The 26,638-nt window shown below is 28.9% G+C and overlaps 5 protein-coding genes across 7 annotated transcripts; 2 read left to right on the top strand and 3 right to left on the bottom strand.

Moving 5' to 3' along the window:
* Positions 1–876, top strand: LOC106757434 (60S ribosomal protein L37-3). Its single transcript, XM_014640103.2, has 4 exons — positions 1–131; positions 225–360; positions 437–538; positions 620–876. Exons 1-4 carry the CDS (start codon positions 129–131, stop codon positions 664–666), a joined length of 288 nt encoding a protein of 95 aa, XP_014495589.1. The 5' UTR covers positions 1–128; the 3' UTR covers positions 667–876.
* A 3,818-nt stretch (positions 877–4,694) lies between these two features.
* Positions 4,695–6,214, bottom strand: LOC106757263 (tropinone reductase homolog At5g06060). Its single transcript, XM_014639895.2, has 5 exons — positions 6,083–6,214; positions 5,786–5,993; positions 5,257–5,473; positions 5,068–5,174; positions 4,695–4,985 (listed from the first exon to the last, which is right to left on the bottom strand). The coding sequence occupies exons 1-5, from the start codon at positions 6,175–6,177 to the stop codon at positions 4,791–4,793; spliced, it is 822 nt and encodes a 273-aa protein (XP_014495381.1). The 5' UTR covers positions 6,178–6,214; the 3' UTR covers positions 4,695–4,790.
* A 2,812-nt stretch (positions 6,215–9,026) lies between these two features.
* Positions 9,027–10,416, bottom strand: LOC106757821 (tropinone reductase homolog At5g06060). Its single transcript, XM_014640634.2, has 5 exons — positions 10,243–10,416; positions 9,925–10,132; positions 9,537–9,753; positions 9,328–9,434; positions 9,027–9,232 (listed from the first exon to the last, which is right to left on the bottom strand). Exons 1-5 carry the CDS (start codon positions 10,335–10,337, stop codon positions 9,038–9,040), a joined length of 822 nt encoding a protein of 273 aa, XP_014496120.1. The 5' UTR covers positions 10,338–10,416; the 3' UTR covers positions 9,027–9,037.
* A 3,568-nt stretch (positions 10,417–13,984) lies between these two features.
* On the top strand, positions 13,985–17,042 carry LOC106757822 (thylakoid lumenal 15 kDa protein 1, chloroplastic). 2 transcript variants are annotated; one of them, XM_014640636.2, is made up of 8 exons: positions 13,985–14,177; positions 14,255–14,389; positions 14,497–14,592; positions 15,038–15,110; positions 15,216–15,277; positions 15,818–15,893; positions 16,614–16,674; positions 16,754–17,042. In XM_014640636.2, the coding sequence occupies exons 1-8, from the start codon at positions 14,073–14,075 to the stop codon at positions 16,803–16,805; spliced, it is 660 nt and encodes a 219-aa protein (XP_014496122.1). In that variant the 5' UTR covers positions 13,985–14,072; the 3' UTR covers positions 16,806–17,042. The 2 variants fall into 2 exon arrangements, with proteins under 2 accessions (XP_014496122.1, XP_014496121.1); XM_014640635.2 differs by having other exon boundaries at positions 13,988–14,177; positions 15,818–15,899.
* Positions 17,043–18,383: 1,341 nt separating this feature from the next.
* LOC106757757 lies at positions 18,384–22,477 on the bottom strand. Of its 2 annotated transcripts, XM_022779409.1 has the most exons (3): positions 22,243–22,477; positions 20,933–21,012; positions 18,509–19,907 (listed from the first exon to the last, which is right to left on the bottom strand). In XM_022779409.1, exon 3 carries the CDS (start codon positions 19,833–19,835, stop codon positions 18,831–18,833), a length of 1,005 nt encoding a protein of 334 aa, XP_022635130.1. In that variant the 5' UTR covers positions 19,836–19,907; positions 20,933–21,012; positions 22,243–22,477; the 3' UTR covers positions 18,509–18,830. The 2 variants fall into 2 exon arrangements, with proteins under 2 accessions (XP_014496024.1, XP_022635130.1); XM_014640538.2 differs by lacking the exon at positions 20,933–21,012 and having other exon boundaries at positions 18,384–19,907.
* Positions 22,478–26,638: the final 4,161 nt, after the last annotated feature.

The following is a 26,638-nucleotide window of genomic DNA, read 5'->3' as shown; positions in this document are numbered from 1 at the left end:
GTGTTTTCTTTTAAGTTATATATTGGGCCTGGGCCCAAAATCTCATCAGTGGTCTTTTATGATAAATCCTTTCTCCTTTGGCAGTCATAATGAGATCCTCCAATAGGGATTTCTGATTTGCTGCTTCAATGGTAATACAACTTCTTTCGCCTCCTCTTTATAGATCGAAGGTAAATTTGATTGTCTGATGAGTCTGATAATGTTTGGGTTGCGCATTGGTGCAGGGAAAGGGAACAGGGAGTTTCGGCAAGAGGAGGAACAAAACCCACACGCTCTGTGTGAGGTGTGGCCGTCGTAGCTTCCACCTTCAAAAGAGTCGGTGTGCTGCGTGCGCCTTCCCCGCGGCGCGCACCAGAAAGTGTAAGGTTTTTTTTTTTACTTATTAAGTTGTAAGTGACTGTGTAAAGATTCGGTTTTGAGTCTTTGATGGTTTCAGATAACTGGAGCGTTAAGGCCATTAGGAGAAAGACTACCGGAACTGGAAGAATGAGGTACCTGCGTCACGTGCCTCGCAGATTCAAGAGCGGCTTTAGAGAGGGTATGGGCGGTTAATTATTTGAGCGTTTAAATTTAGGGTTTGGATTAGGGTTTTTTCTTTAATGTTATCGTTTTGAATCAGGTACCGAGGCAACACCAAGGAAGAGGGGGGCGGCTTCCACTACCTGAGCTCTGAAAGGAAACAATTTTTCTGGGTCAGTGAATTATAAGAGTTTAGGGTTTTGTGCTATTTTTAATTAACTTTTTTTTTTTGTTTTCTGTCATCTCGATTTTATTTAATATGTAATGGATTTTTATTTCGGCATTTGATGGATTTGATAGCCCGTGTTCAGTTAATCAATATAGATGATAACACTCTGAGATATAACCCCTTTAAGACATTTCATTTATTTAATTTTAATTTTGTAATCTGTTGCTAATATTGGTTTGTAAAGGGTAAAATAACTTAGACATTTTTGATAGATGTTTTAAGTATTTTTCATTATAATTAGTTGTATTAATTATCAAGTATTTATTTTCATTTTCATAATAATTTTTATTATATTTAATCACTTTATTTCGTATATCGTATTTGTTAATACATATGAAGGAAGAAAACAAAATGTATAAACCACTCTAATTACTGAAGATACGAATATGAATGAATATGTCAACGAATGTTTTAAAAATAATAAATTAATGTGTGTGTGTATATATATATATATATATATATATACTTAATAAATAAATAACAGTTCTATAAAATTTTATTTTTTTGTAAATTTTTGAAAGATGTTTTTTTAAACAAATAAAAAGATAAGTTTATTACTAAACAAAAATTAACTTGCATTTTATATAAATTAATTTACTGTAATTTTTTATAATATGTTTGAAGTTTATTTATTATTTTTAATATGTTGTACTATCTGACTGGTAAGTTATTTAAAGTAAATAAAAATCAATATATCTTAGGCAAAACCGTTTTTTTTTACTTTAATAATTTAGTGGAGTGCGTGAATATTTTTAATCTGCTGTCTATTCTGCATTAGTTTTTTTTTTTTTTTGAAGTTAAAAGTTAAAGAAGAAACAATCTGACATGCAACAAAAATATTAAAATTTAGATGATTAATATTTATGCATTAAGCTTTAATTGTTAACTATAGTAAAAGTAATTTAATTTAATATATAAAAGTAATAATTATATATTCATATTGTTAAAGATATTAGTTAGCAAATTTATCAAAATAAACTTGGTGTAGCCGTTCATGGAGTGTCTAATTTTATTCTATGTTTTTGGTAAATGTACTTTACTAAAATGGGTCAATTGATTCCTTTTACCACTCGTAATCTATTATAATATAAAAAATAGACAATTTATTTTATTATCTATTGTGTATTGGTGCATACTTTATATGTAAAAATTAAATCGATATTTATTTAATAAATAACTAATATATATGGACATAAGTTTTAAATAATTAAATTCGTAATAGAATAAATTAAAATGTTTTATTTAATAAACAATTTCAAATGTTTAATTTTTAATAATAAAAATTTTGTTTTATATTATTTGAATTCTCTTTTTATTATTTTCAATTTGAAAATGTGAAGTTTAAGACTTTAATAAAATTTAATAAAAGCTAACTGATTATTTTAAAATATAGCATTAATATATTTATATTATTATTACTTGAATTTAAAAATATATATTAGATGTATATTGATTAGATGAGTTTAGGAATACATACTAGATAAATATAAAAAAAAAACATTATATGGGTACAATAATATATATATTAGACGAATTTGTAAATATATTGATTAGATGAATATAATAAAAATTATTATATGAGTTTATAAATATATAATAAAAGTTTGTTTAGATGCATATTAAAAAAAATTAGATGAGATATTTATATTTATTAGATGAGTTTAAGTCTACTGACTAGTATAACAAAAAATATTTAACAAAAAATATTGAATGAATTGATTGATGCACGGAGAAGTCTAATAATATAAATTAAATAACCTTGTTCATACAATCATTATATAAACATAGCAAAATACATTAAATGAATCATTTCACAATTGATTATATGGGTCTAAAAATATCTATTAGATGAATTTGTCCATATATTAATTAAAGTCTAACCACAAACACTAGATAAAGTCTGTTCATATACGATAAGTTTAATAATATACATTGCGGAAGTGCATCGCTCTTATTGTACGAGTTTATTCATACAATAATCAAGTTTTTCCATTCATTAGTTAAACAAGTCTCGCAATACATTTTAAACGAGTATACACATACACTGATTTGACAACTATGTCCATACATTAATTAAACGACTCAGGCAACAAATACTAGACAAATATTTTTTATACATTGACTAGAGACGTCTAGAAATATACATTAAATAAGTTTGTCTATACACAAATTAGACGAGTTTATTAATACATATTAGACAAGTTTGTCCACTCACTGATTAGACGAGTCTTGTAATACACATTACATGAATATGATTATACACTAGTTAAACGAGTCTAGCAATACATATTATACAAGTGTGTTCATGTATTGATTAAACAAGTCTACTAATATATATTAGTCAAATCTAACAACACTCATTAGAGAGTCTTTTCTTACACTAATTAGAAGAATATAGAAAAAAATTTACACGAGATTGTCCATACAATAATGATATGAATATAACAAAAATTATTAGACAAGTAATTTCATATGTTGATTTAACGAGTATAAAAAAATTACTAGTCAAGTCTAGGAATACATTGATTAGACGGACAAAGCAAAAAACATTAGATGAATTTCACGATTTATTGATTAAACGAGTCCAACAATACACATTAGATGAGTCATACATATATTAATTATATGACTCTAACAATATACATTAGACAAGTCTATCAACACATAAATTAGAGGAGTCTATTAATACACATTAAAAAAGTTTGTTCATTCACTAATTAGATGATGAATCTTGAAATACGTATTAGATGAGTATATGCATACATTAATTAGAGGAGCATAACAAAGAATATTACATGGATCTAACTATACACATTAGACGAGTTTGTTCATATATTGATTTGATGAGTTTACAAAAAAATATTAGATGAGTCATTTCATCATATATTGATTAGATGAGTTTAAGAATACACATTAGACGAATATGTCCACACATTGATATGAGGAGTCTTGCAACAACCCGCTTTAGATGAGTTTGTTCATACACTTATTACACTAGTCTAACAATATATGTTAGACTACTATATATGTTCATACACATATTAAATGAATATATGAATACACATTAGATGACTATCCCTTCTAGATTAGACAAGTCTTGCAATATACATTATACAAATTTGTCCATATATTAATCAAATGTCTAGCAATACACATTAGACGAGTGTGTCTGATTAGATGAATTTAACAACACATACTGAACGATTTTGGCAATGCATTAATTAGACAAATCTTACAATACACATTACATCATAATATTCATAAAGTGATTTGTATTATTAATAAGTCAACTTTATATATTTATGCATATCATTTGTACTTGAAGAGAATTTACTCTATTTTTTGACATGTTTTATTCTTTATATATTTATAAAATTTACTATTTATATTTCTATAGACATATTAATTTTTTAAACTTATAAGTTATATTTAAGTTTGATTTTATTCAAAATTTAATTATTAAATTTTTAAATTGTTTTTAATAAGCATACAAATAAACATACGTATGCCCAGATTTAAAACTAGTATTTAAATAATTTTTTTCGTCAACGTTCAAATATTTTAGGAAATGATTGGACTCAATAATCAAATTGTAATCTCTAATTGAATGAGATGAAATAAAATAAATAGAATAATTGAAAGTTAATTTTATGTGATCATGATATAAAATCTTATATAAAGTAAAAGATATATTCTTAATTAACTATTTTAGGAGTTAAATTTCTATACAGTGATCGCATAAACATTTTTGCATATCTTCTTCGATATAAAGAGTATATTTTTGAAAATAGAAAATGCTAATTTTAAAGTTGTTCTTGTTCTATCTTTTAAAGTTGTCCAAAAATACTTTAATGGTAAAATGAAAATATATAACAAAATACAAGTATAAAAACAAAGTTGGGAAAAACGAAATGAAATAAGTTATTGAATTGTGAATAGCGAAGCCTTTTTGAAACAAAATTTTAATTTTATTGGGCAAGGCAAACTAAAATAAGGGAAGCAAATGAGAATGATTTGTTTGACAGAAATAAGTGAAAGAAGTTCAAGTAATTCTCATGCTGGGTTGAAATCCATTAACAGTAACTCCTCCATCAACACAAATAACTTGTCCAGTGATATACGATGCAGCAGGCAAGCAGAGGAAAGTCACCAAAGATGACACTTCTTCCGGTTCTGCGATCCGCTTAAGTGGGGTACGTGACATCACATCATCCACAAAAGCTTGATTTTGGAGCAGCTGCAACAAAAATGTAAAACAAATTATTCAACACACTTTCATAATTCCAACATTCGATAAATTCTTTTGTTAAGCTGATTACATGTTGGATAAGTGGAGTTCTGGTCGTCCATGGTACAACACAGTTGCTTCTTATGTTGTCTTTTGCCCATTCACAGGCCAAATTTTTTGTAAGCTGATTAATTGCGGCTGAAAATTCAATGAACAAAAAATGTTACTGTTTTTTTCTTTGTTTGTAATAGCATGTACATGGTAGTAATGTTTTACTGACCTTTGCTTGCTGCATAAACAGATCCAGTACCCATGCTGGTGACACCAGCAACAGAAGAAAGGAACACAATGCATCCCTTTCCAGATGCTTTGAGAAGAGGGTACGCAAGTTGACACAGATGAAATGAGGAGTCTAAATTAACTGTCATCAGCTCTGAATATTCTTCAGCACTGTACTCAATTGTTGGTTTTCTGAAGTTTGTTCCAACGTTGTTTACCTAGAACCACAAATTCATGCATATTTATCATTGACGAAATGAAATTCTGGCCTGTCATCTAAAATTAGGAGCATTTTCACACATCTTATTATAATTCTTTATTTCTACCTACAAACAACGTGGTTCTCACTGGTAAAACTCATTGCTATAAAAAAGGAAGATTCGTATAGTTGGTGTTACCAGATTGATTTGAAAGTATTGCAAATACATGACTAAAAAAAGATTATGCAGAAACAGTTTTACACAGAAGAAGAAGAATTAAAAAATAAAGTGGATCTAGATCTAATAGAGTTATGCAGAGATTTATCTTACATAGATGTTAAGCTTTCCATTGAAGGTGGATGCAACTTTCTGAAGAAGATTCTCTCTGTCGTGTGGCGAGGACACGTCACACACCGATCCAGTAACCTGAAAGCCTTCACTCTGCCATTCTTCTAAGCACTTGTTGAGCTCTGTTTGGGTCCTGGAACAAGTGTGCACAGCGGCGCCAAACGCGGCCAAATCACTCACAATGGCGTGCCTATAACACAGTTTCCGACGAAGAAATATCAGAAGAAAAGCAAAGCAGAATGAAGAGTGGTTTTAGAAGAGAAGGTGATGAAAACCAACCCGATCCCACGAGTGCCACCACTGACCAGAGCCGTCATTCCCTTCAGACACCATCTTCCTCCTCTCTTACTGCTGCTTTCTTCCAACTCAGCCATTTCCACTGTTTTTCACTCACAAGACATGCAATACAAGCTTCTCTATATATAATAAGAAAAATGTTTTTTTAACTATTTTTTTTTTAAACTCTTCGATAACGCATAAATGATTACTTATCGAATTCTCAAAAAGTTGTTTAAAATTATAAAAAAATTATTTTAAAAAATTATTAAAATATCATTATCGAATTAATAAATGCACGCATGTCTCACATGCAATGCACCCCACCTAATCAACTTCAAGAAAGTTAATTAAATTAATTAGAGACCATAAATTTATTACTAATATGTACCATTCTTTCAAAAGAAATTATATTTTTTTAAGTTAAAGTAATTTAGAGAGATTCGTATCTCATTACTTATATTTTTAAGGATTTTTTTCATATATTTAACTTAAATACTTTAAGAAAAAAATAATTGGTACATCATTTAATTATATAAGAGTCTTATAAAAGTATATGATGTCATTTTTTGATATTTCTTCATTTATTATATAGAAACTAAAACTACATTTAATATTTTAAATTTAATAGAATATTAATGGAGTTCTGTTTCTGTTCTTAGATCATGTGAACCACGCTGCCGTTAATTAAGTAAATGCACGTGGAAGGATTATATTTACTTATTTAATTATTATTATTATTAAACGTCTTATCTTATGATCTGTTAAATTATTTCTCTCTCTGTATTAAAAGTTTTTCTTTTTTTAATTAAAACGCTCTTATAGTGGGTAAAGAAATAAGACAGAAAAAAAGAGTTTAAAAAAACATGACACGAATATGAGAAACGATTTGTTTGAGTGAATAATCCCCAATTGATTATATATGATTTCCTCCACCTGAATTTATGTAATAATAATTGTATTTCTTCAAACTCTCTGAGTAATTGTCACAGGTGGCTTTAATTTTGATACTAATTATATTATTCACACGAATTTATTTACCTTATAATCATACTTATCCTATCTCTAGACAGTTCTTCAACTTGACTTTAATTTTAATACTAATATTAAATAACATACTTACCTTAGAAAAGATTATAAATTATTACATTAAAAAATATTAATATAATTTTATTCATTAAACTTATTTATTTAATAAAATTGAATTTAATTCTTTTATCAATAATTGTTTTATGGACAGATATTTAATCCATTCATAAAAACAATATTTTAAAAAGATAGAAATAAATTTTTAAAATATTTTCAATAGAAAAATTGTCAAACAAACTTAAATATATACTTTTCAAAATATTTAAAAATATAAGAATTAAATAAAATCAATTATGAAAAAACTTAATTTTTATTTATTAAGTATTAATGTGTCAATTTATTAGATTTTGATAAATAATCATTTACTTACAAAATTAAATGGATAATTTGATGTCGTCTGTTTTTCATATTTTTAATAAAAGGATTACATAAATTTATGCACAGCCAAATTGGATAAATAAATTATATTTTCAACCATTCTTTGAAACAACTCTTTCTAATATATCAACTGTCAAATTCTCTCTGTTTAAAGGAACTCTTGTTATTTGAAGTTTTAACAAAGATAATGTTTTTGTATATATACTCTATATTTCAAACACCATGGATAATATTTTTCAATGAATATTTTATTGACTACAAAATCTACCTTATTAGGCACTTTAAAAACCACAAAAATGGAAATGTCTATTCTTTTATACGTATTTTTTAAGAATATAATTATAATAAATTAGCAACGTAACTATTTTTACATGACCATATAATCATAAATTATATGGTTAATTTTTATAATAATTATTAAAAAATGTGTTAGAATGATTTCTAATTAGTTAATATATAGAAATTAATCTTATTGTAAATCTTTTAATAGGCATGTCCGGGGTAATATATATAAAAGTTTTTTTTACATGTTTACATAATTTTATTATAATTTTAAAAATGATTATTATATAAAAACAAAAAACTTTTCATACTCATAATTTATGATTAGATAATAGTATTTAACTATTGGTATATATTATTTATTCTAGGCTTAGTGATTTAATTTGATTTCGATAGTTTTGGTTTCCTTATTGTTTTTTATGTAATTTTCTCTCTCAATTTTTTAAAAATTTTAATTTGGTCTCATGTTAAATTAACAATAAAGTTATGGATGTACGTATCATGCATCAATTCGTGGAATTTTTTAATTTTTCTAATTTATTTAAAAAAAAACATAAATTATCAAGTGTGAGGTCATACTTGCTTATAACACTTGTGATATTGTCAAAGAAACATGACACGATTATAATATGTTATAGTTTATATTTTTCTAAAATTAAAAAAAGTAAAAAATAAATAAATAGTTTGAAAAAATTACAAAATTTATGAATTGATATGTTACGGGCATTGGTATCAATTTAATTAAAAAGAACATTTTTTTTTAAATTAATAGACTAAATTAAATCCAAAAAAAATATTAAAAAGACCAAAATCAAACTAAAAAAGAATTAGAAAACTAAATAACTAATTAATAAAAAATCAGAAGACATTAAAGTTATTTAAAGAAAATGGCAGCCAAGAAGACCATTTTATTTTGTTATGCAATTGGTGATTGGAGGTGATTGGGAGAGAGTGATTCAGTGGATTTGAAAGTAATTTTTTTTTATTATTTATTTGAGTGAATTTGAAAGTAAATGAGAGTGAATTTTGAAATAAAGTTTATGAAAATTGGTATAAGATTTAGTTTATATGACAAATTAAAAAAATTTACTTCAAAATTCACTCTCATTTACTTCTAAATTCACTCAAATAAACAACAAAAAATATTATCCTCAAATCTATTCAATCACTCCGATCACCCGAAGTGAACACACAATGGTTGTAATGATTTCAGGTGATTCTGATGCTGGGTTGAAATCCATTCACTGTTAATCCTCCATCAACACAGATCACCTGTCCAGTGATGTAAGAAGCAGCAGGCAAGCACAGAAAAGTCACCAAAGATGATACTTCTTCTGCTTCTGCTATACGCTTGATTGGTGTACGGGACATTATTTCATCCACAAACTTTTCATCTTTCAACAACTACCAAAAAAGAAACATAAAAGTTAGAACAACCACATAAACGACATCATCTTACACAAATAAACACCAGTAATAAAACAGCCAAGGGAAATTACATGTTCAACAAGCGGGGTTCTAGTAGCCCATGGTACAACACAGTTGCTCCTTATGTTGTCTTTTGCCCATTCACATGCCAGATTTTTTGTAAGTTGATTTATTGCAGCTGAAATTCAGTAGACCAAAATTGTAAGTATATTTATTTGTTTGTGATCATATTTTAACGATCACATGTTCATGAAAGAAAAAACCTGATGATGACACTCACCTTTACTTGCCGCATAGACAGCTCCAGTACCCAAGCTGACCACGCCAGCAACAGATGAAATGAACACAATGCTTCCATTTCCAGATTTTTTCAGAAGAGGATATGCAAGTTGGCACAGATGGAATGAGGAGTCTAAATTAACTGTCATCAGCTGTGAGTATTCTTCAGCACTGTACTCAATTGTTGGCTTTCTAATGGTTGTTCCAACGTTGTTTACCTAAAATAAAACAAAAACTCATGCATACTTATGATTAATGAACAAAACATATCTTACTATAAACACTATAGTTCCTTCTTCATTCATGAGGCTGGTGCCAGACGTTACTAGACTTGTAAATACAATATAATCAAATGTATGAACTAGACATTATGAGTAGAACATACTTACATAGATGTTAAGCTTGCCATTCAAGATGGATGCTACTTCCTGAATAAGCTTCTTTCTCTGAAGAGGCGAGGACACGTCACAAACAGATCCAGTAACCTTAATCCCCTCACTCTGCCACTCTTCTAAGCACTTGTCGAGCTCAGTTTGGGTCCTCGAACAAGTATGCACAGCCGCGCCAAACGCGGCCAAGTCACTCACTATGGCGTGTCTAAAACACAGTTTGAAACAAATGAATCATCAGACCAAAACAAAGTGAAATGAACAATCATAAAAGAGAAAGTATGTTGAGATGATCAAGAAAGAAAGATGAAAACCAACCCGATCCCGCGAGTGCCGCCGGTGACAAGAGCCGTCATTCCTCTGAGAGACCATCTTCCTCCTCTTTTACTTCTGCTTATTTCTGGCTCTGTCATTTTTTTTTCTGTTTTCTACTCTAGAAGCGCGTTTGGAGATTGATATTTGAAATTTTCTTATTTTGACCCGTGATCTTATATTATATAGTTAAACATTAAATAAGAACATAGCCTAAACAATAATGCACCTTTTGAAAATGATTTTTTTTAAGTAGAAACTTGTTTTGACTTGATGCACTGCAATAGAGATAGAGAACATGACCATGTCTGCTTCTAACACAATTAGTGAGAGCCACCTATGTGGAAAAGACACCCACCTAGAATACTGTAATCTTAATATTATAACTGTATAGTGTTGGATTTTATTGACTTGCACAGTACTTCAATTTTTTGGATTTTTCTTCTTCTTTATTTTTTTAAATTTTCTTGTAACTTTTGTTTAATTATATTATTTGTCACCAAAGGTATTTAATTTTCACAAAATATAAAGAGTAAATATTTTATAGTTTAATTTAAAATTAAATACAAATTTTCATAATAATTTAAAAAAACATATTTAATTCTTAATTTTTTAAAATATTATCCATATTTGATTAGAGGGAAATTATTTTATTGCTTTAGATCATTCTTAATTGTTGACTTTATATTGAATAGGTTATCACCAAAAATAAATTATTTCTTTATTTAATTTGTGTTTATGTTGTTATTATTTTGTTGGTATCCGTCTTCTTTCTAGTTATTCTAATTTAAAAACAATTTAATTTATAAGATAATAATTTTATATTAGTAGACTATGATTTGTGAATAAGATTATACATAACGAGTTTAGTTTTTATATTCTAAATTCGGTGATAATATCTTGACACTCTTTTAAAAAATAATATTCCATTTGATCATTCAATATATTAATATCTTAATTATATTTATTTTTCATTTTAACATAAATTATCAATATATTATTATATTATTAAAATGGGTTGCAAAGTGAAATGTATTTTGTTGCATACATTATCAAAATATAATTTTCCATAATATATATATATATATATATATATATATATATATATATTATATGTGCATGCATCTTAATAGTCAAAGAGTTTGTGACCGAAGGCCAATTCTTATGCTAAAAGAACAATCTTTAACTATATATCATTCATTCCTTTTCACAATTATAACATCTTTTGATGTTGCCTTCTAACTAAAGATACATTTTCTTTCACGTGACTCTCCACACTATAAACACTAAATTTAGGATGGTTGAGACTATTGGTGAGAAGAAAACATTTTAGTCCCTCATATTAAGACTTAAAATATGGGTTCTTCCTCTCCTCATATTTAGATTTAGATCCAAATGATTCTCCTATTTTTTACAACTGCTTCTATTGACTGTCTACTTCAGCTTTTAACTTTTCCATCACTCGCACCTTCTTCACCAAAAGTCAGGAGTTCCTTGATAGAGAGTGTAGTTATCATCAACTTGAGATCTCTCCTCAAACCATTCTTAAACTTCTTACATTGACACTCTTCATCCATCCTCAACGTGTGAAACTTGCCTAGATGCTTGAATCGATCGACGTACTTAGATATAGACATATCCCCCTGAACAAACTAAAGAAATTCCACTTTTTTTCTATACTTCACGCTATCTGCATAAAACTTCTTTTTTAACAACTCCCATATGACAGCTTCCCAACTTTCTTCCAATATCACCTTCATATTGTTCCAACCAATGCGTCGCTTCCCTAAAAAACATATATTCTAAATATGTTAATCTGTTCTCAACTGGGTAACTCTTAGCATCATAAATTCTCTCCATGTCCTTGTTCTATTAATTAGCTTAAATTAGACTTGTCCTTCCATTGAACTTAGTTGGGTGATGTTGGAGGAAACTCTCTAAACTCCACTCATGGGCTTCAGGATGTGGAGCATAAGAAGGTTCAGCTGATTCACAGGGCATCTGCCATCTGTTGCATAGTAGCTAGATATTTTTGTTGCGATGCCTCTACTAATAACCTAAAAGACTTCATTTATTGCATAGTTATGTTGTGTTGCTGAGCCATGGAAGCATTCTATTGTTGCATTGCTACCATGAAAGATTCCATTACCCCTTACTAAGTTGGGCGTATATGGATTTGTAAGAAGAGGAGGTGGTGGCCTAGGTGCCATAACTTTGTCCACATCGAGAAAGAAACCTCAATCTAACACAAGACATATATACAACTATTGACACAACACAGAGAACACACAGCAGAGGCTAAGCAAGCTTATACCTACATATCTCCTAAGGAATCAGGTTCTAATACAAAAAATGTAGCATCCCATTTAATAGTATAAACTACCAAACAAAACATCATATATTCTGATAATTCACAACATATAGATAAGAAACATACAAAATATTAACACAATTATCCAGAGTAATAACTATACCAACATAATATATGTACAAGGTCTCAGAAAACTAACAAGTCTCTCAAAAGATAGAAACTACTATACAACATCTAGTTAAACCTAACAAATCGTTTGGTATCATCATCAGCCTCCATTAACAACGTATCAACACCTAGTTCATCCTCTACTCACACCAACGGGTGATCATTGCAAAAAAGAAAACAATACAGATGAGAAGAAGGCAGGGTAAGCTAGTATTCAAAAGAAAATTTCATAAATTTAACATATCACATATTAATTCAACATTTATAACATTTTATCAATCATATAAACATATAAGTAGTTGACTCTAAATTCAATTATCTGGATATATGCTTTGACATACGTATTTAATATAGGTATACCCGTAGTGGTATTTATGCTCTGTAGAGTCATAAACATAGGGATTATTACCCTATTAATGAGATTAATCTTTTACACCTGAGACCAAAAGTCTAGGGTAAAGATCTCTTATCATTCTCTGTCACACTCCATTCGTCTCCATATGAATTGAAGGATTAGTAGTATATCAAAATACTTACTTTCTGAATCCTTACATGTCAAAACATACATTACCAATATCACCACTAATTCGTCATTGGATTGGTTTCGTCATTGGAATTGTTCCAACCATTCACATGTCATATTATAAACCAACCATAGTATACATATTTAATTGTTGTTTTATTAATTATATTCATGTTGTTTTATAAAGTTCAATATGAACCTTAAATGAATTGGAGTTTACACTTTGTTACATTATATATAGTTACACAAGTTAATTATAGTTTTTAAACTAGAGACTAATTTCAAATGAATAATAATTAATAATTAAAATTTTGATAATTAATTTAAAAATTAATTTATATTTTAATTCTTAAACTAACTTACAATTTTTTTAATAATAAAAATTAACTTAAATAATAATAATTTTTATTTTATAAAATTATGTCTAATTTAGTCAATATAACAATTAATTATGTTTCTGTTTATGATAATTTTTTTATTTTAAAATATAAATAAATTTAAACTAGTAAAACATTAGCATTTTTTATCATACTATTTAAATTTAGCATTTTTTAAATTAAATAAATATAAATCATCTCCAAATGAAAAATTATCTTTTCTAGATCGCTTATAAAGCATTTTTTTTAAGTTAAATTATTATTGGTATTAAATTTTTTGTGGGAAAGCAAATGTTTTACCTGTAATGTTTCTAATCACGATGATACAAATTTCAAGATTAAAAATTATAGAAGAACTTGCTTTGAAATGAGAAAGAAAAAGGCTTGAGATATTACATTATCCACATGCGAGATGGTACCTATCACAGTTGCATCTGGGTGGGTGTGACTGCAAGAAATGGCTCTTGTTCTGAACGTCTCCTTGTGTTCCACTTCTAAGCCACATCTTTCTCTCTCAAACTCCAATTTCAAACCCACCACTCTTTTTCATCTTCCTCTTCTGGTTCGTATACTCTACCTATTACCTATTTTTCTCTTATTCAACTTCAACACCGTAATTCTCTCAGCTTCGTTTCACAGGGATTCAACGCAAAGCAAACTCGCCAACCATCTCAGAAACTCGCATTTTCAGTGGGTGAGTCCGTGTCTGGTGCCACCCTCGTTGCTCTCCTCTCTGCTTCTTTCATCTTTGTTGATCCTGCACTTGCATTCAAGGTAATAAAAAAACTCAACATTTTATAGTTTATCGATAAGAATTTCAACCCCAGTTATTCAAGTTAAAGACTTTTTGAGTTCATGAATGATGGGTATGGAGAATTCAGGGTGGAGGGCCATACGGCCAAGAAGTGACACGGGGGCAGGATCTCACTGGGAAGGACTTCAGTGGCAAGACTCTGATCAAACAAGACTTCAAAACGGTGTAACTTTTTATTTTCCCCTTTTTAATTTTCAAAGGAGTTTACTTTCAATGCATTTTATCTGTCAAGTTAACTTTTAAAGTAATTATTATAAACAAAACAATATTGTCGAACATAACAATCCGTAATTGTATGACATTCTAATTAAATTCAAGATCAATATCTGTACTGCAAAAGATTTTTACATTCTTGACTAATTAATGATCGGGATTATCTTGAATTTAAGTAGTTTCTGTATGAAGTTGATAGACTTACCTATGACAATGTCTAATTGAATCGTAGTTTGAAAACTTTTTACACTGCAAGTGCAAAATTTATTTTCTCATTAGACTCTGTTTAAAACTAAACTGATTTGAAATTTGATGATGGAGTCATTCAAATGTGTGCTTTTGATCAAAATGTAATAAGTTAACTAACGTTGGTTAACTAACGTTGCCTGTTACAGTCCATACTGAGACAAGCCAATTTTAAAGGTGCAAAGTTAATAGGTGCTAGCTTCTTTGATGCTGATTTAACAGGTTTGTCCAAAACTACATGTCATAATAATGAATGTAATGTAAACATTTCGAATCCTGTTTACCGTTCACATTTATAGTCTCTCCCCCATCTGCTGTCTTTGTCAGGTGCTGATCTTTCCGATGCTGATCTTCGAAATGCTGATTTTTCCCTGGCTAATGTGACGAAGGTAATTGTTGTGTTGTCTATTGTACTCACATCAACCCAAAAGTTTACGTAATGTGAGTGATCAAACATAGCGAAATTGTGTGAGTGGAGGGTAGATGATTAATCCCCAAATTTCTCAACATCTGATTAACTGTTTCCTCATCCCGTCCTTTTGTTATATTATTTGAAGAGAAATTATGAATGTTTCAAATAGATATAGAGAAAACGAGATACTAAATGACCAAATGGAAATATGAGGGATATAATAGTGAATGCACATGAACATGCTCTAAAAGAAATCACTAGTAAAGAACGTGAACACTTCAATTATAGCATAGAAGGTGCAATCAAGTTAACTTAAAATACCATGATGCATCATTAACATAATTGTTAGCCATCTGCAATCAGACAGAATGATAAATTGCATATGGATACAATCAGATGGGAAACGATTAACAACTTCAAATTTTCTTATAGTCTGAGATGAAAATGTTCCCCCAGTCCACTTTAATTGACGAATTTCTTTTTGGTTGTGTTCTGCATGAATGATCACTTTCTGCAGGCAAATTTAAGCAATGCTAACTTGGAAGGTGCACTTGCAACAGGAAACACTTCTTTTAAGGGATCAATTATTACAGGTGCTGGTATGTAATACCACTTAAACTAGAATGTGCTACTATTGCGCTTCAAGGGAAATATGGATGTGAAAGAGTGTACTTCTGATGATAGCTTTCAACTCATTAAAAGTCCTGCATTGATATTGGTTGGTGATTAGTTTACTAAGCTATAGTTCCAAACCTGCCCATTTAATCAATTAAAGGATGTATATTATTGACATGATACAATTGGTGCTGGGTTTCAATCAACCTGTACAGGAAGCGCCAATTAGGGAGAAAGAAGAAAACATATATTGGAGGAAAAACAATGGGAAACAAGTTTGTCTGCAAAATCTATGAATATGTCTATGAACTTTACAAAGACAAGTTATATTCTCCTTCACAGTGGCACTGTGCTTCCATTTGTCATTATCTCACCCTGTTTTAGTTTGTATTTTTTTATGAAATATGTCCATCACTAGTAAATCTGCCGGAAATTTTTTAATACTCAACATGCAGTTCAGATGTCAGAATATAGATTAGTCGTTTGTGTAGAAATTAGTACAGTGCACCTGCATAAGTTTGGTTTCTGTATGAGAAGTAATCATGGAAACTTATGATATGTTTGAGCTGATGTAATATCTGAACCTGTAAATCTAATGTTAATAGCGTAAATAAACTTTGTTAAGACATGATGACACCACAAGAGTAAATATTTACATCTTCATTTGATGGTTTGCTTGTTGTTTTGGTTGGAATCAGACTTCACGGATGTACCACTAAGAGAAGATCAACGTGAATACCTCTGCAAAGTTGCTGATGGGTAAGATTATATACATAAATTAAGATTGTTTTATTGTCTGAATATGCTTCATCTGTAACGAAGTTGTTTCTGGTAACAGAGTGAACCCAACTACTGGAAATGCTACGCGTGATACATTGTTCTGCAATTAGTATTCCATTGCTGAAGAAGACTCACTCCCAGCCAGACCTTCAAAATACATGCACTAAATATTTGTATCTCCATTATCCTCTGTGCGGTCTGTGAAGTTGACAGCTTGGCATGTTGTTGGAATCTTGTAATACAAAGCAATAAAATCTAGATTATTCCAAATTTCCATTCACCATAAATTGACAATAAGATTGTGATGTAAGGCTCTTAATCATACCTATTTGTTTCACATAGCTCAACTCCTTTCATCTATAGTACAATAATACACTGAGGAATACCTGGAGTAGCCTTGAGGAAGGGGTCAATTTTGAATAAATTTCTTAATCGAAAAAAAAAAGTTAGTTTTTTGGTAAGCTAAAATTAGTTTTATTTGTGTACGATAATTTATTTCATAGAAATTTTCTGACTTTTTCAACATGTGCGTATACAAAATTTAATATATGAAAAAATATAATTTTTTATTTTCTCTCCTAAAATATTTATAAAAAAGTTTTGTTCAAATTTACCCATAAGCACAATGAAATGGATTGGAAAAGATATACGTGAATATGATTGCAAAATATAGGAGTAAAACTAGATATAAAGGAGTTTGACACTTCAAAGAATATTGTGAAAAACGATGTTGGATAGGATTGTGTTGCCTCACTAAAATAGGTCTCCAATTCATACCTTATCAATTATAAACTGGTAAGTTGTTGTATATGTTCATTTGTAAGTTCTATGTTTTGGCATGAAGCACTATTATTATTCAGCAATCATATGTTATACTAGTTAGTTTCTCCTTCTTCCTTTCTCACAGAAAAGCTTCACTCAGAAAACATATTTAAAGGTGTTGTGAAATGTCCATTCCCATTTTTCACCACCCTAAATTATGAGACAAAGGGAGATCACCAAAAGAGGAATACACACATTCCATTACATGGAAAAAGAAATGACATACAATATTCATCCATGTATGTCCATGCCATACAGGAGTCTTAAAAAGTCATAGACTTCGAGTATTGCGAGAAATTACTCATTGAGTAAAATGATTTGACTGTTATTGTTTCTACCACCTTTGATTCCAGCAGTTCCACCTTATATTTTGTTTGCCAAACTATGTTACCATTTGCTTCTTATCCTAGTAATTGAGTTTTCTGTTCCAATAGAGGTTTTCCCCCCCTCTTCAGGCTGTTAAACATCTACCTTAAATAAACATCATTTCAAGTTTATTTATAAAAATATTTCCCAACATGTTTTAAGCTTTACGTTTACATCACTGATATATTTTTTTTATTATAAGAAAATTCGAAATCTACTTATTCAGCACTTGGGAACATTTCAGAAAAATATGAATTAATTCAATTATTTGAGCATTAGATATTATCTTTGTAACTTATGCATATCAAATTTTACATAAATGAGTCGTTTACGTATGTTTTAACTAATATATTATCTATCAGAGTAAAATCTGATAAAATATCAACCTTTTAGTCATATGAAATGTAAACTTAATCTATTTTATATAAAAAAAATCATTTCGACTATTACATTGCTTTCATATTGAATGAGGCTAGAATACAGTACCACGAGTAAAAAAATTCGACTCTTAATATCAATTGTTCTTTTAATTTATACTAAAAAAACATTCATCATAAATCTTTCATAATTTAGAAAAAAAAAATACTCACTGAAATCATCTTCTGACACTCTAGAAAGCCAGCCATTGAACTAAACAAACTTGTTCCTGCTCAGACTTAATAGCCAGGTTCCACTTCACACCTCACTATGTTTTTCTCTTCTTTTTTAGCCTTGCATGCAGCAAGAAGCAAGAAGAAAGAAGAAAGAAGCAAGATGAGCTAATAAAGAAAGGAGGCACTGGCACAACGGTAAATTTTATTTCAAGCTCGATCGTTCAGAATCCCTGGGAAGTATGGCAGAAATATTAAATATACTGATAAACAATCAATATCCGATGTGTATTCATGAGCATCTGGAAAGGCAGAAAAGGGTGAGAGAAGAGCAAGCCAGTATCAATGATTTGCAAGTCACGGCGGAGGAGTCCGCTGTCCCCGACCACGATGAGGTCTATTATCAGAGCCTCCATCTGAAGATTCGTTTGCATCATCAGATCCAGACTGTCCATCATAATTTTCCCCCCAGAGTGTCGCCGGTCTTCTTATTCGCATCTGGAGTGTGGTGCCCCTGGACACAGAAGCAGGTTGAAGAATGAGGAAAAACACAGCTAGCAGACCACCATCATCTATGGGATCATCAACCCCAAATGAAGTTTGAAGTGTGCTAAGGAGGTCGCCTAGATCCCTTTGGCGCTCTAACCTCCTCCAGTTACGCTGACGTTCTGGGTCTACTGCAGATGGGCGCTCTAGAGGATGTTCAAGTCTTGCATGCTTTCTAAGATCTGGGTATGTGCCACTGAAGTTGCAAGTCTCACAAGAACAACTCCTTGATTTTTCATTCATAAAATGTCGAGCCGCCTCCACTACTTTCCACTCTTTTATTTGCCCTCTACATAGAGGGCATACTAACTTGGACTTTGCCTCATTGTCACAGGATAAGGCTTGCATTGTAACCAAACCCTCACTTCTGTCTTCTGGCACATCAATTCTACTTTGGACAGTCACCTCACTTATGTCTTCCGGTACATTAATTGCACTTTGGACAGTCCCCTCCTCATTTCTGTCTTCTGGCACATCAATTATACTATCGACGGCGTTAGAAATTTGATTTTCTACTTGAGCAATGGTTGATGTGGTGTCAGCAAATGACTTGCGGAACTGATCAAGACAGTTTGAGTGGCGATAGCTAGTGTTACACATGTAAGGACGACAACCTTTCTCATGGGATGAACATATGAGGAGAACAGCATTGTGAGGGTGTTCCATGCACACTGGACACCTAGCATCTTCCCATTCTTTAACGTTTTCCTCTGACTCTCTAAGAGCAGACCTTCCAACACAACTAGAGCTGCTCGGGTAAGGTGATGCTCTGCTACTTTCATGCGACAAAGACCTATCCCTTCTCTCCTTTGGCATCTTGAATTGTCAATACTTTTTTTAAACACACAGACTCCACCACCCAGAGGAATAACCGAAGCAACTAGAAACCTACATGCAGGTAGCATCAACATGAACAAAACTGAGTTCAACATCAATACACGTATCAGAAAAACTCATGTCAAATACATCAGACATCAGTGAAAAAAAGTCATCCATGAGTAAAGCAATAGGACCTAAAAATCAATATAGCTGGAATCCATGTTCATAATTATTCCACAAACAAATTTCATTCCAAAACTCCATGTAAATCTTGAAAGTAGAATGGTTATCATTAAGACAAATCCATGAGAGGGCTCGGTTTATGAAAAATATATAAGTTATGCACACGAGACTTTAATGCTGATGAATCCTTTCTTCTTATTTCTCCATTATTATCATGACCCAGATCCAGTGTCCATGACTAGAATAGATTAGAGTAAATCTAAACCTTATTTCCACCCATTTTACACGAGACTTTCCCAAAGTTGATAATAACCTACTCCATGATATCAAGTGTTGAAAACAAAATCAATCATATCAAATTTATAGCAAGTTAAAACAAAAGAGTTAAGAAAACTATTATAATCTTTTTATAAATAAAATTGGAATGATAAAACATTCTTCACATCCTTAATAGAAAAGGGAGTCTACTAAGACACAGCGAGGTCAGCCCAAAATACTCTAATACATGTAATCATTTAAATAATTATACATTTTTCTATTTCTCATAAAAACTCGATATTATGAAAAATTCTAGCTATGTTCTCACTTCTCGTTATAATTTAGCAAAATCCAAACCATCAATAATACCACCATACATGTATAATTATATACACCATAATAAGAGAGATTAACCACAGACAAAGTAATAGATATAGGGTCATGCCTCAATTGCCAAGCTCAACTGACCAAATTATGTGTCCTGTCAAGCTCAACCTATCAAGCATAACATGCTTATCATAATCTAGGGNCCGTTAACCCTGTATTTCAGAATGAAGTCAGGGATCCATTCACCCAANGGTTTTCTAAAGGATCCGTTCACCCAGTGGCTTACATATATATACTATGAGCGCATAGAGTATTTATTTTCTCACCATGGTAAGGCATTGTCCCTATTTCAGCAAAAGCAGGTGTTCTAACATAGACCCCGTGAAAAATTGCAATCAAACAAATCCTAGACAATAACAAGTGATGTATTCAATGTATCACATCTCAACAACCTCATACCATATCTATTCACTTTGTTACTACGGCACAAAAACTTTGCCAGTGCACTATTCTCAATACAAATTGAATAGAAAAACTGATAATTGTATATCATAGACTACCGCATGCAAATTTTAAAATATAAGAATCAATACGTCCTATGACATGTAAATTCTAAAATATAGAAAAATAAATAAAAGCCTTACTAAACTACTCCGCTCCTATCGTGGAACTGAATTGAAATGGATCGTATTTAAGATTTTACCACAAGAAGCTAAATTTTCTAAGCTTTCCAACAAGTTCAGGATCACACAAATTTGAGTTCCTTTACCAAAGNAGTGATCCTTTAAAGTAGACTGATCAAAATACAGAACAGAAAAAGTAATTACACGAAGTTACAGGGAATTCTATAGCTATCAAGACATTTTGAAAATTTTCAGGATCAAAGAACTGAATGTAAGCTTCCAATTAAAGTTGTTTCCACTTCAAAATCACTTGTATAGCTTAAGTTATTCTCTTTTAAAGTAGGATGACTCATCAAAACCTACAGCAAATAATCATGTTCTCAAAAATTATTTTGAATTTTGTTGTATGCTAATGAAATTTTCCGGTTAGATACTTAAATTAAAAGCTTTCGAAATCCTCTATATAGCTTTAGTTATTCTCTTTTAGGTTGAATCCTCAAAACTTACAGCAGATAATCATGTTCTCAAATTTATTTTGAATTGCGTTGCATGCTTATGAAATTTTCTGGTTAGATACTTCATTAAAAAGCTTTCAAACAAAGCATCCCCTTTTCCGGAAAATTTTTCGTAAAAGCAATTATTCCAACTTCAAACCAAGCATCATAGATCTCATTCATGAAATTTAAAGAAAAATAAAACATGGTTGCAAAATCCACGCTTAAACCCCAATTTATAGCATAACTCGAAGGCTGAACTTCTGCCAAACACTTTGTGAGTAAATTCTCCAACTTTCCCAAGTCTTCAAATTTCTCAATCCTCTCAGCCCCTCTATTTGCAAAGCTACACAAGTCGACCCAACAGCTTATTTATCACAGAAAACTCCGCAAGAAACAAGATTCCCTTTCAAAACCCTAGTTCACCGAAACCAAACATACAGAAGCAATTCAAGGAATCCAACTCCATAAATCAAGAGAAATAGCAATAAATTGAAGTTTAATCTCTAAATCCCTCACCACTTCGATCTTTTTCAACCTCCACGGAAAAAAGTTTAGATGTGCTGAAACCCTGAAACTTGTGATACCCTTGAGTTTCTCTCGTTCTCCTCTTCAATTTCTTCAACTGTGACCAAGGCAAGAGAGATCTCGATCGATCTTCCGCTTTTCCTTTGTGTTTCCCCTTTCTCTTCCTCTCTTCTTCCTCTCTTTCTCTCTGCTTCTTCTGCACTTCCACGTTGGAAACCCAGTGATTCCTCCCATTATATAACTTTTATTATTTACTTTGTAGGACCTACTCTTCTCCCATCTCCATATTCCTTTTTCTTCCACCTTTTCTTTTTTAAAAAAACTATGAATCTTCCTACATATTTTTAATTACTAATTATAAATCCTTCTTATAATAAACACTTAATATTTTAGAAATATTAAATTTCAAATAATACTATTGCACATTAAGCATCAAGGACACTGTATATTTCAAAAGCTTTTAAATCTCATCAATGATCTTCTTTATAAACTATCTTATAATAAATTACATTAATCACTTCTGAAAATTTGAAAAACTATATAAATATTGTTTAATTTTTTTGATTTATACTGTTAATTTTTAAAAATATCTAACCATTTAAATTTAAAAAAAAAAACATTGCTACACAAATATCTACTAGATTAGTGTAAACATAAAAAAGATAGTATAATCTCACAAAATTTCAAACATAATTAATGTAATTTACATAATATTATTTAACACACATCTGAATCTAACACAAATTCTCCTTTCAAATATTTAATAGAAGTAAAATATTTACCTATTAAAACTAACATTAAGTAATATATTAGTAGTTTGTTCTTTCACATTACCGCCATAAGGAGGGAAAAGATCGGTATGAGAATTATCCAATGAACTGTGCAATTTCTGAAGTTGGTTTGTCGTGTTGTTAATTTTAGAAAGCATGAAATCCACAATTTAGACTGTTCCAAATTTCCATTCCCCAAATAATCATAGCCAACAACTTTTCAGGGAAATTGTGAAATTAAATTCATTGCACTTAACCCTTTATCATTTTAATAGCTTTATTTGTTAAATATGGAAGAAAAAAAAAAAAATTCATCCTTCCCTAAAACAACTGTGTAAAATGTACATGCATATTGCACATTGTGGGAACTTCCATATACATGCATGATGGATATTAAATTTTAGTAAAAATTTAAATTTATGAACAAAAATATAATATTTAATATTGTTTAAAACTTCCATATATATATATATATATATATATATATATATATATATATATATATATATATATATATATATATATATATATATATATATATATACATGCATGATGCACATTAACTTTTAATAAATAACCGTAAAAATCTTAATTTTTAAATTTTAATCACAAATTATATAAAGTCGAAATTGAAAATTATAAATGGGTCACTCTACAAGTTGCACATGGACTTGTACCAGTACTTGTATTCAATGTTAGTTTTTATTAACTCGACTGTTAGACAATAAAATATTTATGTGTCTGTGTGTTTCTTTTAAATAAAAATAAAAAATTCATTCAATTTGTCTCTTTAAATTGTCAATAATTTTAACACAATCATGATTAAAAATATTAAAAAATATGTATTGATCTGAATGTGATTTTTAACTCAAGAAATTAACATAATAATATTTTTTTAATCATCACTAACAGTTAAAGGCATCTCTGTATAAAAATTTAAATTGTTAATCTTTGATCATACTGCTTCCATGAATTTTAAAATTTAGATGTAAGAAATTGCTATTTAAAAGATGGTTTTGTTTAAAAAGGGGTAATTGGATGTAATTTATATTTTAATTTTAATTTGTTTAATTATATTTAGAGTATATATAGAATTGCACTAGTAATTGTATATTCTTTTACAAGATAATTATTCATAGTATATGAATATTAATAATGGTTTAGTTTATGTGTACCAGATTCTCACCTTATAGAAAAAATTATTAGATTTTAAATAAATAATATGGTGAAAGGTTCTCTAAGTAGATAACTTAATCTCTTTTCATTCTTAAATTATGTATTCTTTTATGATAGATTTTGCATAACTAAATATTAAATTAAATTATAATATATATGATATCAAATTTAACTTTAATAAATCTAAAAATTGAGTTATATTTAAACTTATTAATTTATTATGGTATTAAAATCATAATGGTTTATCCCTATAAATATTTGGATACATCATATAATTTGTTATTAGATCTTTTTATTCTAAAATATAACATATAAGCAAATTAAACTTTGTTTTATTGAACTGATTTTTATAACATTGTATTAGACATAAATTTATTATTTTAATTATTTCTTCCCACTTTTTTTTTTCATACAATACATATTGCTAGTTAGAAGTAAACATACACTTCAAAAATTTGTTCTTTTTGTTAATATTTGTCTATTCTTAATTTTTCACCTCTTTCTTTCATGAACATGCATATGAGATTTTAAGACTTGTTGAATTGTGTATTTTTATTAGAAAAAAAAATAGAAAATAGACATTTTGCATTAAATTTTGATAATGATGATGATTTATGGAAAAATATTGAAGATTTAAATAATATTTTGATTTAAAACATGTATTGGAGACTAGAAAATTTAATTGTTTGAAATCTTATAATTTGTGTACTTTATTTGAAATTAATATATCAATGGTTAATAGACAAAATCTAAGTACTTATAAAGGTTTTATTTTTCATAAAATTCATATATTATTATAAGTGATAATCGATTATCATAATTAATTTTGGTTTTTTTTGAAAAATCTGTGAAATAATTGATTATCATTTATTATAATCGATCATCACATAGAGAAAATAAATTTTGAAATAATTTATAGAATAATCGATTAACACTTATAAAATAGTCAATTACTAGTGATAGTTATAAACTCTTTAATTTTCTAAACTAATTTTCAAATAAAGAGTTAGGATTTTATGTATAGTTTCTCTAAACCTAGTTTCTAAAAAAACTTTTCAGTCAAAGAAGTTTAGAAAAATTCTTTGGGTTTGTGAAAGAATACTTTAAAAATCTAGTGTGAATAAAATGAAAACTTTCACTAAGTGTATTTTGTGATTGAATGTTGCTATTGTTAAGAAAATTGGTCATTTTTTTTTGTGTTAAAAAAGTATTCATCTTTTATGTGTCAGATGTACTTTCTAACCTTAACTTTATTATTTGTTATTGTAAATTATTTGTTACTTTTTAGTATTTAATTAATTCTTAAAATATAACAATGGAATGTTTTGATCCAAACTATCAAGTAAATTAATTCATATTCTTTTGGTTTTGTTTGAACATGAATATTATGCTGTATATTTATATTTAAGTAAATAAAAAAGCTTATTTCTCATAATTTTTTAAGTATTAATTTTATAATAATTAAAGATAGGGGAAGTTGACGATGTTTTAAACTTTCAAATTGCATAAAAATTATAAATTCAATTAAATATGATCAAGTTATAAGTTTGTTTATGATAATGAAATATTATATACGGTAAAAAATATTAACATAGAATGTATATATACAGAATAATTTGGTTAATTAAGTATATTTTACAATGAGGTTAAGTTACAGATACTTTTGTTAAAGTTAATTTTCGAAAGAAAAAAAATCCATATTTGATGGAATTAACAAAGAGGTAAAAAAAAACTTAAAATACTTGCTTAAGGTTTGAGTTTAGACTTTATTAATAAGATGTCTTATTATGACTTTATTTGATAGAGACAATTTTTAAATGTTTGAATTATTTTATATTGTAATTCTTTTCATCGATGAGACATATTACTATATTATAAAAAGATTATAATGGAATAGGATGAAACAAATACTTCGGCATTTATTAATAGAATATAAAACTTTATCCAAATTATATAAACAAATATACGATGTGCTAATTTAAGAAGAAATAAATTCTCTTGCTGTCTGTTTGAAGAAAAAAAAAAGTTTTATAATTTTTAAAAATATATAATTTTGAAACAATCAAGTAGAACATATGAATACAATAATATATATATATATATATATATATATATGTGTGTGTGTGTATATATATATATATATATATATATATATATATATTATTTAATTATTTAAAAAATTATAATATATTATTATTAATGAAAGTATACACACACTTTATACCTATTGTGATACTTTATCAAAATAGATTTAAAGTGTTTGAAATCAATTATAGAACTAACACATCATTTCTCACATACTCGTGGAAACAGATATTTATTATTTTTCATACTTTTGGGCCATTGAGAATGATAAATGGTGTTGCCAAATTATTTCCAAACATGGTTGTGATAATTCCACTAAGTTAAAAATTGTTTTAAAAGAAATATCAGTAACAGTG

This window comes from Vigna radiata, chromosome 3, assembly GCF_000741045.1.
Source record: "Vigna radiata var. radiata cultivar VC1973A chromosome 3, Vradiata_ver6, whole genome shotgun sequence".
Taxonomy (NCBI): Eukaryota; Viridiplantae; Streptophyta; class Magnoliopsida; order Fabales; family Fabaceae; genus Vigna; species Vigna radiata.
This window is presented reverse-complemented; position numbering and strand designations above follow the sequence as displayed.

What these genes read in the sequence shown, in the direction of transcription:
- LOC106757822 (XM_014640635.2), top strand. Translation starts at nt 14,073, where the DNA reads ATGGCTCTTGTTCTGAACGTCTCCTTGTGTTCCACTTCTAAGCCACAT. An exon ending in ATCCTGCACTTGCATTCAAG is followed by an intron (nt 14,390 to 14,496) that starts GTAATAAAAAAA and finishes TGGAGAATTCAG; the next exon opens with GGTGGAGGGCCATACGGCCA. An exon ending in CCCTGGCTAATGTGACGAAG is followed by an intron (nt 15,278 to 15,817) that starts GTAATTGTTGTG and finishes CACTTTCTGCAG; the next exon opens with GCAAATTTAAGCAATGCTAA.
- LOC106757757 (XM_014640538.2), bottom strand. Translation starts at nt 19,835, where the DNA reads ATGCCAAAGGAGAGAAGGGATAGGTCTTTGTCGCATGAAAGTAGCAGA.
- LOC106757263 (XM_014639895.2), bottom strand. Translation starts at nt 6,177, where the DNA reads ATGGCTGAGTTGGAAGAAAGCAGCAGTAAGAGAGGAGGAAGATGGTGT. An exon ending in ATGGAAAGCTTAACATCTAT is followed by an intron (nt 5,474 to 5,785) that starts GTAAGATAAATC and finishes TTGTGGTTCTAG; the next exon opens with GTAAACAACGTTGGAACAAA. An exon ending in GAACTCCACTTATCCAACAT is followed by an intron (nt 4,986 to 5,067) that starts GTAATCAGCTTA and finishes TTTTTGTTGCAG; the next exon opens with CTGCTCCAAAATCAAGCTTT.
- LOC106757434 (XM_014640103.2), top strand. An exon ending in CGCGGCGCGCACCAGAAAGT is followed by an intron (nt 361 to 436) that starts GTAAGGTTTTTT and finishes TGATGGTTTCAG; the next exon opens with ATAACTGGAGCGTTAAGGCC. An exon ending in CAAGAGCGGCTTTAGAGAGG is followed by an intron (nt 539 to 619) that starts GTATGGGCGGTT and finishes GTTTTGAATCAG; the next exon opens with GTACCGAGGCAACACCAAGG.
- LOC106757821 (XM_014640634.2), bottom strand. Translation starts at nt 10,337, where the DNA reads ATGACAGAGCCAGAAATAAGCAGAAGTAAAAGAGGAGGAAGATGGTCT. An exon ending in TGTCTATGCGGCAAGTAAAG is followed by an intron (nt 9,435 to 9,536) that starts GTGAGTGTCATC and finishes ACTGAATTTCAG; the next exon opens with CTGCAATAAATCAACTTACA. An exon ending in GAACCCCGCTTGTTGAACAT is followed by an intron (nt 9,233 to 9,327) that starts GTAATTTCCCTT and finishes CTTTTTTGGTAG; the next exon opens with TTGTTGAAAGATGAAAAGTT.